Below are 12,298 nucleotides of genomic sequence, written 5' to 3'. Positions count from 1 at the left end.
CCATTGCTTTGTACCAGCAGGAAAGTCCATCTTTCTATCACCACGGCCACCTCCACCCCAGCCACAGAGCAGTAGAACGTCCTCTGGTGGCATCTCGGAGGGCCAGCCCTACCGCCTGGTTGCAGCAGATGGTGATTTGGAGGGTCTATAACACCTTGTGCGTCCAAATCATTCCTGGCTCTGGTGAATTTTTATTGAGAGGGCTAGGAAGAAAGAATGGGTTTCCTTTGACTTTGAAAGTGACCTAAGAACCAGGTCAGTGTTGGAAAGAATTTCCTTTTTACTTATAATATTTTCAGAGGAGCTTAAAACATACAATGAGAATAGTGCTAATTTTACTCAGGGATTTCTCTTAATTGTGTTAATGGAGATAAAATAGAAATGCAAACACTAGACCTCAATTTTTAAGCGAAAACGTAGGATCTCTCCAACACTGGTTGGCTGGGAGGGTGGGCTGTGGGAATCTGAAGTCCCACACGCAAGGTTGATACAGCCTTATAAATGCAGGAACCGTGCGTACAGCCATTGCAGAACTGTGTCGCTTCGTGAGACCCTCCATCTCTTTATAGTAATATTGCGGAATCCGCTGCCTGCAGGTTTGGAGAGGTGGCAACAGGATCTAGCCGAAGAGAAAGAGGGAAACATGACAGTGATTTAACTCCTTCCTCTGAGCCCACCTCAGCAGCCCAAAGCGCTCCTCTGGCGGCTGCGCCTCAGCTTGGGTGCAGTGGGACGTGTCCCTCTCATGTTTCCCTTAATTAGGAGGAGGCAAACTTCTATCATTCCCTCCCGCCTGCTTCGGTTTAGTAATCAGACCCACATGAGTCACGCCAAACACGCAGCCCCCTCCCGACCGAGTGACAACCGGCCAGCGTACTCTCGGCTGTTGTCCCTTTAAAACTCGAATCCAAGGAGGTAATGATTTATCAAACTTGTCTTATCAAGAAAATGTCAAACGAAGGGCACCTTGCTTTGCACTGACGCAAACCTGGCCTTTCCCAAGGAGATATAGAAAGCGCCTCTCTTGCTGGAGCCGAACCCAGTCTTGTCAATAGCTGGTTTCACTCTCTGCCTTCAATCTATTGCCTGTTTCAGACATGGTGAGTGTTTGCTTTTGTTCTTTTAAGAGGAGAGGGGGCTGCGAGGGTAGGAAGGGCAGATTCGTTTTGGATATTCCTTTTTGAAATGTTCTGTGCATTCTGGAAGGCGAAGGGAGCGCACATTGTACTTGTGAGCATCACCTGGGGTCGGAAAGAGGTTTCCGAGGCTGTGGAGCTGAGAGGTTGGAGGTGTCTCCCAACCCCGCTATTCTGGGAACTGTCCTTGGTGCTGAAAAGCCAGGTGCCGGTACTGAAGAGAGCCGCTGTGGGTCCTAGAGGCTATTGAGATAAGAATGCTGGCTAGAACTGAGATACTTAGATTTGGTGCAGATTAAAGAGTTCTGATCTGTGCGTTTGTGAAAGAAGGTTAGACGAGAGGTGTGTGGTTGAGGTGAAGGTAATAGAATTATTCTTACAGTATAATAGTAATTATTGGAACGAATATTTACAAAGCCCGGAAAGATAACATGAGGGGAGAAAGTGGATGGAAAAAACACCGCTGACAGTTATTTTCATTTGAACCTCAATTGGGAGAAAGCAAATGAAAACTAGTCGTGAGTTTTGGTTCCCAAGCCAGTGGAGGGGCATGGATATTAAACTCGTGTGAATAGTTATTCGTGGGGAGTGGATCAAAAAACTTCTCAGGTTCTTTTACATATCTGGGAATCTAGAAATGAATGTAGGTTGTGTAAGATAACTCCAGTTACTACCTTGTGTTTGAAATCTGGTTTATTACTGTTCTTGTGGGGTTGTTGTTGCTGTTATTTTGGTCGTTATCCTTATTCTTGCTTTTGCTACCTGGCGGGCGGGGGTGGGCTTTGGAGCACTGGGATTCGCACAAGCAATTTGGCCTCAAACACTCGCAGGTGCCCGGGCATCAGCTTTTGTGGCCGCAGCTTGTTTATCGCTTATTTAAAAAAAAAAAAAAAGCAATGTGCATTGTTGAATGACAAAGGAAATGGGGCGGAAAATTAAAGAATCTTTCTACAATGGTGATGGGAACGTGGGCACTCTACAGTCGTGATGTGAAATCCAAAGAGGGCAGGGACCTCATGGCTGTAGGGTGATTTCCGCGCTCCGCTTCTCCCCCCTCCAAAAAACATTTCTGCCTCTTTTCTTAGTTCACCTTCTATCAGGGAGGAGAATATTAGTTTCTTTATGTCATCCAGTTATCCACAAGACGGACAGACTGAGAAATAATGATTACAGTTTTTCTTGGAGAAGGAAAAAAACAATCCAGATTCCAATTTGTTCCCTAGATATTATGTCTGGACCTGAGTTGTGAACATCTCTATAGGTAGATACAGGTATTTTTAAAGCTGCCGTGACTTTTTTTTTTTTTTTTTTTTGCACGAACTTCACATTATGTTTGCAGGATTGCGGTGCTCCCAAGGAAATGAATAAACAACCAGCCAACAGCCTGGAGGCGGCGGTGGCGCTGGGCCACCACGATGGCTCGTGCGCACCCAGGACGAGCCCGGAGCAGGGGCTTACCGCGGCCGCCGCCGCGCCGCCGTCGCGTGTGCCAAGGTCCTCTTCCACCGGCTCCCAAACTTTCCATTTCCCCGACGCGCGAGCCTGCGAGGCCGAGTGGCCGGGAGTAGGGGCTTGCAAACTCGGTAGCCCGCGGGCGCCGGCGGCCTCGGCGGCTCTGCGGGACTTGAGCGAGGCGCACGGCGCGCAGGCCGCCCCTCCTTCAGGGGGCGCCGGGCCCGGCAACGCGCTGCATTGTAAGATTCCGGCCCTGCACGGCCCGGAGGGGGATGCGAACGTGAGCGTGGGCAAGGGCACCCTGGAGCGGAACAATACCCCGGCCGTAGGCTGGGTGAATATGAGCCAGAGCACCGTGGTGCTGGGCACGGATGGAATCACGTCCGTGCTCCCGGGCAGCGTGGCCACCTCTGCCGCCCAGGTAAGCAGGTCGCGCTCGAGCCGCGCCGCCTTCTGCTCCCCAGCCGCGCGAGAGGCGAGCCAGGCCGAAGCGGGTGCACGTGTGCTGATGGGGAGACCGGATGGCAGAGCCAGGTGATGAATGCGGGAGGCAGCTTTGGGGCTTCGGAAACTCGCACTGCGCTGGGGTCACTAGTTCAGGGCGCGAGGGCTGCAGCGAAGCTGCCAGAGGAACTGCGACCTCAGGACCTGCCGCTACCTGCCCCCTCCCAGCCTCAGTGGTAGCGGAAATCCAGGTGCAGACTCATTAAGCAGTTGAGGCATTTAGATTCTTGCCCCTTTCTGCAGACAGAACCCCCTCTTGCTAATGACTGGGTCTTCGTTTTTTTCCAAAACAATTCTTAATTTAAAAAAGGAGAAGAAAATACAGAGAAAAACCTGGGGGAATAATCACTTAAGTCCTGTAGGCTTTGCACTGCGAATTACATTTATCACATGAGAGCTCATTTGATGAGAGGTGGCTTACATGAGGCCAGTACTGAAGTTTAAGCCTCAGAGCCTATATTTTCCAAAACCTGGTACCTAATTTTGTATATATATATATATTTTTTTCTTAGAGTACCTCTCTCAATTGTATGAGCCTCAGGCCCCCAAAACCTGGATTCACCTGTGCATTTGATCCTTTACGCTCAACCAGAAGCATGAAAAGCCCACAAAGCAAATCCCAGTCCTGAGTTAGGGATGAGGCAGCTATTCCTGGTGGCCCCCCTCCCATATAGACTTTTGTCTTCTTCCATCTCCCTCCAGTTTCTCTCCCTCCTTCCATGATTTCTTTCCTCCATCCCCTTTCACATACTTTAGCTCTTCCTTTCCCATTGCCTGCCTCTACTGCTATCTCCTCTCCTCCCCTGGGCTCAAGGGCTAAGCGTGTGTAGCCAGTGGTGGGCTCTTGAAATAGAACATCTGCCTGTGTGAGATCTAGGGTATGTATAGCCCTTCTTAGTTACTCTAGTGTTTGTACACACACACACACACACACATGCCCACACAGCAAGAGCTCAGCTGTTACAATAACTAGAAATGGACATAAACTTAGGCTTTCCCGCTCACCCTTGCTTTTGGGGTTCACCTCTGGAGCGTTTGACTGTGTGCATTAACAGCAAGTGACAGCATGTGCCCAAGAGTGTGACCTCAGGTAGAGGCAGAAAATTTGTTCCGCATGCCTTGCTTAACCTCCGCACTGCGGCAAAAGGGCTGGAATCCCCACCCTTCGTAGCCCCGGAAGAATTGAAGTGGGGTGGTGGTGGCTGGAGGTGGTCTGTGTGTGGGAGGAGTGTAGTGGGGTTATTAAAGATGTTCAGTATAGATCAAGCCCTGCCTTTGCCTATTTTCAGCTCTGCCCATCTTTCGGATTCTCGCCTTTCTGACACCCACCTCGACCCTCCTCCTCTCTCCCCAAGACTTCCTTCCCATTTGGGCAGCTGCTTCTTTACCCTCCATGGCCTGTGGAACAGTGTGGACGTGCCAGGTTGCTAGAATGAGGTGGAGGGTGACTGAGGAGGTGGAAGCTGTGCGGTGACTTGGGTCCCTGGCAGCTTTGTGTGGTGTCCAGGTGTCCTGAACATTTCCCAAGTTTATTTGAGGTGGCTTCACCTCCAGTTTTTTCTGCTTTCCAGTGAGGCATTCCAGAACCAGGGACTGCCCCAAGAAAGCATCTTAGTGTGAGCTTGGAGAGGTGAGCTCCAAAGATCCAGAGACTGCAGGAGCTGGGGGGTGCCTCAGGGGACAGTGATTCTGAGCCCCTCAGTTTACAGATGGGGACACAGAAGCTCAGCAAGGGCCAGTGGCTTGCCTGGGGTTATCCAGCTGGGACGATAAAGTTTCGACCAGAACTCAAGGTTTTCAATGTCCTGTCTCTTTGCATGTCTGTTTCTCCATTCTTCCTGTTGTTTCACCCCCGCGTCTCTCTCCTTCCCACCTCCCTTGCCCCACTGCTGAAAGGTGCCCCCTTCAGTGAGCTGACCAGGCAGGTCCTGCCCGTAGGCTTTAGAGAAAGTGAGGCAGGGGCTCTGGCTGGCTTCAGGCATTGCAGCTCTCCTTCTGGCCTTAGCATGGGGTCCAAAAAAAGAAAGGGCTGAGTAAGGGGTGTGAGGAATTTTGGGAGGAGGGGCTGGTTAGGGACCTGCTTGCCGGGGACTCTAGGCATGATATTGGGGGCCTGCTTGCCAAATGAACTCTTGGTCATGGGTTGGGGATGGAGGGACCTGCTTGCAATCCACCTACAGTTCAAGGTTTGGGGAAAGCTGCTTGCTGGTGTGATTTGACTGCAGGGAGAGAGAGGTTCAGGAGTCTATTTAGGATGGCTCTTCTGATCAGAATTGGGAGCCTCCTGCTGACAGACTCTCTGCAGGGTTGAAGGGTCAGGGCCCTGCTTGTAGATGCATCCTCTCTTCAGAATTGGGGTCCTGCTTGCCGATGCATCCTCGGTTGAAAAGTGGGGGCCTGCTTGCTGGGAAGGATCCTCAGCAGTGGGGGAGGGGCGGAATGGGGCCTGCTTGCAGACCTTCCCCGGGGCTGGTATCCGACCATGTGCTTTTCCGCCCCCAGGAGGACGAGCAAGGGGATGAGAATAAGGCCCGAGGGAACTGGTCCAGCAAACTGGACTTCATCCTGTCCATGGTGGGGTATGCAGTAGGGCTGGGCAATGTCTGGAGGTTTCCCTACCTGGCCTTCCAGAACGGGGGAGGTATGGCTTTTCCGCTCTTTCCGCCTGCGGCGTGGCGGGGCGGGCACTTGTGGGTTGGGGGGTGACACAGAGCCCTGGGACGGGGACCGAGGCTGAGAGGGGAGGCTCAGAGCAGCCTCTTCACACTCCAGTTCTTCCCCTGTGGGCATCCGTGTGAAGCCGGAGGGCAGGAGCTATTGAAAGAGGTTGGCACTAGATCCAGGAGGCTTTTGTCTGGAGATGGAGCTCAGAGAAGAGATGGGTCTGCACGCTTCCTCACTGGTCCAGCTTGGGGGGCTGGGCCCTGATTCAACTGAGCCTTGGTGCAGGGAAGTTCAAATCCTAATTTAGCCCACAGGTATTTCGGTACCCGACACACTCCCCACACTTAAACAACTTTAGAGCCAGGAGCTGTGCGATCCTGGACGCTGAATTAAGGAGGCTTTAAGATCATAACCTGGAAATCCGAGCCTACATAGGAGACTTTGGGAATGGGCGCTTGGGTCGTGCAGAACGCAGGATGCAGGCGAACCAGGAGTGGGGAGAAGAGAGGGGCTGGGGGTTGTGCTGTTGAAAATCTATTAGAAGCACCCCGCCACACACATCCTCATGGGCACAAGCAGGGCATATTCTGACTTTAGCAAAAATCGTTTTGCAAAAACGGTTTCCGTTTCATTTGTCCTCACTGGGTGGAAGGAAAACCGTTTCTACAATGGGGAGGACGCCAGTTAGGCCTCTAGGATCCTCTCCCCTGCCCACCGAGGAGGGACCCGGCACATTCACGGTCTCCTTTGCAAGGCGGGGCTCAAGTGACAAGTTAAACCCCCTCTAGGAATAGGAATTTGCACCCAGGATTCCCTTTCACAGCTTCTCAACTGGACCAAGGAGACCAGAGCTGCGCCCCTCACTCCATCGGGTTAGGCAGCTTAAGTTTGTTTGTTTGGTTGGTTTTGTTTTTTGATTTTGGTCTCTCGGTGCGCTCCAGGCACAGGGACAAGGGACAGATGCAGCCCCACGTGATGATGAAAACGGAAAAATATGTTAATACCCTCCCCCTAATTCCAAATTAGGACACGTTGACAAGTATTTATGAGGAGCGCAGAGCGTTCGCAATCAGGGGTGCCCCGGAAACTGAAGAACGCATGCTGGCCACACACATACGGGCGCCCCAGCCGTGTTACCCCTTGGTTCTCTGCAGGGAGTCCCCAGACCAGGGTGCCGTGTTAAGCTTTACAGTACCAGGAAAGGGGGCGGGCACTCAGGTTGAGGGTGGGAAGGGAGTTCCAGTCCAGGGAGTGCGGCAACTTTGCAGCCCTGCTGCTCTCCCTGCTGGACAAGTCAAAAGGGTCCGTGCTTTGCTCGCCCGGGATCTGCGATCTGCAATCTGCGAAGTGTTGGGCTGCGCAGGGAGCCGGACGCTGGGAGGGTAGGCAACCTCGTCCGCACTGCAGCTCCGGGCCCCTTCGCGGCGCGGGTGGAGAGCTCGCTTCCTCCCTCCCAGCAGCAAAAGAGAAAGATTGCGCAATCTACATCTTTCTCGAAAACCCATTCAGGAGAGGATAAAGCAAGAGCCCTGGTTTAAAGCAAGAGCCCTGGTTTTGCCCCGACAGGAAAGGCCCTTCCAGCAGGAGGAAGAGACTAGAGAAAGATCAGCTTTCCTTCAGTGGAGCCCAGTGTTCTGGACTCTGGCATCTCGAGTCTGAATTGGTTCTGACTCTGCAACAGCACTCCCTCGTCCAAAGATCATGGCTATTCCCCAAGCCTCTACCGAACAACCTCAAAGAATCCTTGAGGATAAAGAACCCCAGAGAACCCTCAGGAAGTCTGCGGAGGCCTGCCAGCTACTGGTGCCCTAGACTGGGCGTTCTGGGGAATAGACGTGAAGGGTCAACATCAGGGGCCCTCAGTCTAGACGAGACGCCCACATAAATAGTGTCAAGTGCTTAGCGCCTGGGGAGAGGTACTGTGGGAGGACAGAGAAAGGAGGCTTCCTGAAGGAGGAAGTATTTGAGTTGACCTTGAAGGATGGAAGGGACTTCTAATGTGGAGAAGGAAGTTGAGACGTGTGTGATGGCTGAGGTAGTGGGGAAAGGGATGTCCCTGCCACCCGTCTGGCAGAGCGGGTCCAACCCTGGTTGGCAGAAGGTATGCAGGTAACAAGTTGAGGGCTCCTGGAGTCCTAGCTTAGAAGATTTTAAGGTTTTGGAGGGCTAAGGTGCCAATGAGATTTCACCAAATCTGACTCCAGTAGTGAATCAAAGGTGTGGATTTGTTGAACATTAGAAGAGCTTAATTTGGAGACACTGAGGTACTAGAATAAGGAAGAGAAAAGAAAACTCACCCAGTATGCAACCCCTAGCAACCCATCCAATGGGGAACTGAAAAAAAAGAATGTGTTTGCAGGGTACCCTTGTACATTTCAGAGGAGGGCTCTTAAATGTCCTGGGTACCTGTGGTTGAGCTGGAATATCGAAAGCTTCCTAGAGAAGGCAAGGGAGCTTCCTCCTTGAGGGGGAAGGTGGAGCCAGCTGGCCTGGGCCTCCCTGGGCTCTCACCTCGCACTCTCTCTTTCCAAGGTGCTTTCCTCATCCCTTACCTGATGATGCTGGCTCTGGCAGGGTTGCCCATCTTCTTCCTAGAGGTGTCTCTGGGCCAGTTCGCCAGCCAGGGGCCGGTGTCTGTGTGGAAGGCCATCCCAGCCCTACAAGGTGAGTCCCCCCTGCCTTCCAGCTCCCTCAGCCCTCCCCTGCCCTCCGTGGCACCACGTGGCCCCGGGGAGGGAGACCTGCTTCTGTGATCAGGAGAACCCGCTCCTTCCTTCTCCGTTTGATCGGTTTCACCACTGGGGCCCTCTGGAGAATGGCCCAAGATCACCTCTGGCATGGTTCCGTTCCTGGCAGAATGCCTTAGTGTTCCTGGTAGACACAGAGTCTTTTCCACTATTAGTGTATCCATCTGTAAGAGAGAGCCAAGACCTAGGTCCCCACCCTGTGCCCAACTGTAAGGATTCCGCAGGATTTGGAGGGAATGAATCCCTGGAACTTTTGCTTCCACAGGCTGCGGCATCGCAATGCTGATCATCTCCGTCCTAATAGCCATATACTACAACGTGATTATTTGCTACACACTTTTCTACCTGTTTGCCTCCTTTGTGTCTGTGCTGCCCTGGGGCTCCTGCAACAACCCTTGGAACACGCCAGAATGCAAAGATAAAACCAAACTTTTATTAGGTAAGTTTGGATATACCTACACTAGGTGAACTATTCATTCATTCAATGAGGACGAATTGAGCACATATTATGTTTGCCAGGTTTTGTGCTGGGGGCACAGAGATTAAAACCAACATCAAATGTACTTAATTCTAATATTTAAGGAACTCATGGCCTAGAGGAGGGGTAATCAAATTTTTGTTTGCTCATGAATAGCTAGAGTGTTTGTTTAAAATGTAGAATTACAAGTCCACCAAATAGTCTGATTTACTAGCTTTGGCTGGGGTCAGGTCCCCAGGTGACTCACATGCACGGTACAACTTGTAAAGCAATGGGGTCTAGCATCTAGGGGAGCGATGCTTGTGATCCTGGGTCCACACTTCACAAAATGCTGCCCAGTGCATGAGGTAAACATGAGAAGAGACGCTTAAACTGAGGACCTGTGATAGAAGACCTAACCTAGAAGAGGGGAAGGCTGCCCAGGGAGGCAAGGCGTGTGCCTGGGGGAAGGCTGGTTCGGGCCTGAAATCCACTGGGACTTGAGGACTTGGGGGAACTGTCAGCTTGTTGGGTCAAGGGCAAGGGCGTGACGGTGAGGAGGAACAGCAGAGTGGCTGGCAAGGCTTCTGATCTGTAAGACGTTTTGCCCCTGATGGTGCATGTGTTTGTGTCAGGTAACTTCTCTCTGGATCTCAGTTTTCCTCATTTGAAAAATAGAACTACTAACAACATTCTTCATCCTACTTACCTCTGTAAGGAGAAAAGAAACGGAGGATATGATCATAGTTGGAAAAACATACAAATAGAAGGTGCTAGTATCAGTTGCCTTTGCAGGTGCTCATCATTTTAATGGGCACCAATAAGCAAGTAGTTTCTTCTCTCCCCAGCGGAGCTGTTATTCCCTTTAAGCTGGATCTGGCTGAAGTCAGAATCTTGTGGTCTCTGTATGATTGGCTTTTAGTGTTGGTCCCCCAAACCAGCACTTTTGCCCTGACAGCCTGCACACTGCAGAAGTAGGAAGTTACTTAAATGCTTTGAGTGTGTAAGAGAGAAAGATGACCCATCCCTCCCACACCCCAGAGAGATGCACATCCCTAAAGGCAGTAATGCACACTGGAGTATTTTTCCACACATGTGCATGTATGCACACAACATGTCCAGCCTCCACCTTGAGAGGCTTTGAACGAGACTGCAGGAAAGCTGAAACCGGAAACGTGCGCCCATCAAATTCAAACCCAGTGCACCTGAGTGCTCAAGAATGGGAGGATGGGGATTTGTGGGGTTCCCAGGTGTGCGGCCCAGTGGAATGACCAAGAGTAAGTGCCTCTAGACTCTCTGGGCCTCAGTGCCCTCATCTTTACAATCTCCACGTGGACGGATTCTTAACTTAGCGCAGTGGTTCTCAGCCCAAGCTGCTACACAGGAGAATCACCTGGGGAACTAGCAAATCAAGACATCACTTAGGGTCCAGCCCAGACCAGCTAAGTTGGACTCTCTGGGGATGGAGCCTAGGAATCTATTTTTACAGTTCCCCAGCTGCCCCCAAGGGTAAGAACCACCAGGTTGGTGTTTGCCCACATCCCTTAATTAAGCTGCCCTTAACCATGTTTGGAATGGAGTGCCCACCTTCTTTGCCCTGGAGTCCCTACCAACTCAGGGTCACCTCTGCAAAGCTGCTGTCTGAGAGAACCCCACTCAGATACCCCACTTAAGGTAGCTGTTCTCAGATTCACAACCAATAATCTGCTGCTGGAATGGATTCCCAAAAATGTCGTTTTGGCAAAGTGCATTTTCTAGGATGTGGGGCTGGAGTGGAGAAAAACCTCAAGGTCATCCCAGTGCCCTGCCTGTCTTTCCCAGATTGTGTCTGGATCGGAAGTTACTTTCCAAGGGAGTACCTCTTCCAAAGAGAGCTGTTGTCTTGATCCAGCCTCCAAGGAAGCTTCCCTGGACACTTCCCTCAGGGGTCACGTGTGTCCCACAGCTGTTCCTCGCGAGGGATAGGAGTTCAGAAACACGTTCTCCTCTGCCAACAATATCCACTAATATGTGTGCAGCACCTTAATAATAATAGCCAGCATTACTTACTACACACCAAGCACCATGTTAAACCCTTTAACTCATATTATCAATGTTAAGATGGACAACAGGGGCTTCCCTGGTGGTGCAGTGGTTGAGAGTCCACCTGCCGTTGCAGGGCACACGGGTTTGTGCCCCGGTCCGGGAGGATCCCACATGCCGCAGAATGGCTGGGCCCATGAGCCATGGCCGCTGAGCCTGCGCGTCCGGAGCCTGTGCTCCGCAACGGGAGAGGCCACAAGAGTGAGAGGCCCGCGTACCGAAAAAAAAAAAAAAAGATGGACAACAAGCCAACATATGGTTTAATTATTATTTCCATTTTACAGGTGAAAAATCTGGAGCTCAAGTTTATAAAACGAGCTCTGTGGTAGACCTTAGATTTGACCCCAAGTTTGCCTGCCTCCCAAGGCCACGGTCCTAACGACCAAGTTAAATGCTTCTCAGTCTACAAAGCAGCTTCATAAATGATGTCTCTGCTATTCCTAATAAGAGCTCTATACGTCCCAAGAGGCAGGTGACGTGATCACTGTTTCACAGGTGACAAAGTGGACTCTAAGCCTTAGAGGGTGGAAGTATCAGGCCACAAGTCTCAAGGTAGAGCCAGCACAAGGATTTGGGTCTCATGACCCCTGATTCTCTGCTCATCCAGGGTTCCTGAAGGTTCTATTCTATCAGCCCTGGCAGAGTGACATCTGTCCAGTTGTTCCCTAACTGATGTTTTTAGCTGAGATTCTGTAGGTTTAAAAGAAAGCTCATTTAGGGGCTTTCCTGGTGGCGCAGTGGTTGAGAGTCTGCCTGCCGATGCAGGGGACACGGGTTCGTGCCCCAGTCCGGGAAGATCCCACATGCCGCGGAGCAGCTGGGCCCGTGAGCCATGGCCGCTGAGCCTGCGCGTCCGGAGCCTGTGCTCCGCAGCGGGAGAGGCCACAGCAGTGAGAGGCCCGCGTACCGCAAAAAAAAGAAAGCTCGTTTAAACAGTAGTTTGACTTAGTAATTCCACTTCTGGGGATCTATTGTTAGAGGAAAATCAGAGACACAGGTAAGGACTATTCGAGATTGTTCATTGCAGTCATATTTACAATCTAGGAAAACACCGGAAACAGACGTGTAACAAAAATTCAATAATTCCATGGTTCAAATAAATCATAGTGCATCCATAGGATGAAGTATTCTATAGTCTTTAAAGGTGAATATTCATTAAACATAGGGAAATCGTCAGCATATCCTGTTAAATGTAAAAGCAGGATACCAATTTATAGTATAATTTCATTTTTACTAACAATATGTGCTGGCTA

The 12,298-nt window shown here is 51.1% G+C and overlaps 1 protein-coding gene across 1 annotated transcript in view; it reads left to right on the top strand.

Moving 5' to 3' along the window:
- The first annotated feature begins 814 nt into the window (after positions 1 to 814).
- Positions 815 to 12,298, top strand: part of SLC6A5 (solute carrier family 6 member 5) — a 55,395-nt gene continuing 43,911 nt past the window's right edge. Inside the window, exons 1-5 of the mRNA XM_049713508.1 lie at positions 815 to 1,100; positions 2,476 to 3,012; positions 5,598 to 5,736; positions 8,292 to 8,423; positions 8,772 to 8,945. Of these exons, the coding sequence (XP_049569465.1) occupies positions 1,098 to 1,100; positions 2,476 to 3,012; positions 5,598 to 5,736; positions 8,292 to 8,423; positions 8,772 to 8,945 (985 nt within the window). The 5' untranslated portion in view covers positions 815 to 1,097. The remainder of the gene's footprint in view (positions 1,101 to 2,475; positions 3,013 to 5,597; positions 5,737 to 8,291; positions 8,424 to 8,771; positions 8,946 to 12,298) is intronic.

Source organism: Orcinus orca, chromosome 8 (assembly GCF_937001465.1).
Source record: "Orcinus orca chromosome 8, mOrcOrc1.1, whole genome shotgun sequence".
In the NCBI taxonomy this organism is placed as follows: Eukaryota; Metazoa; Chordata; class Mammalia; order Artiodactyla; family Delphinidae; genus Orcinus; species Orcinus orca.
Note: the sequence above shows the minus strand (reverse complement) of the source record. Positions and strands in the feature narration are given on the sequence as shown.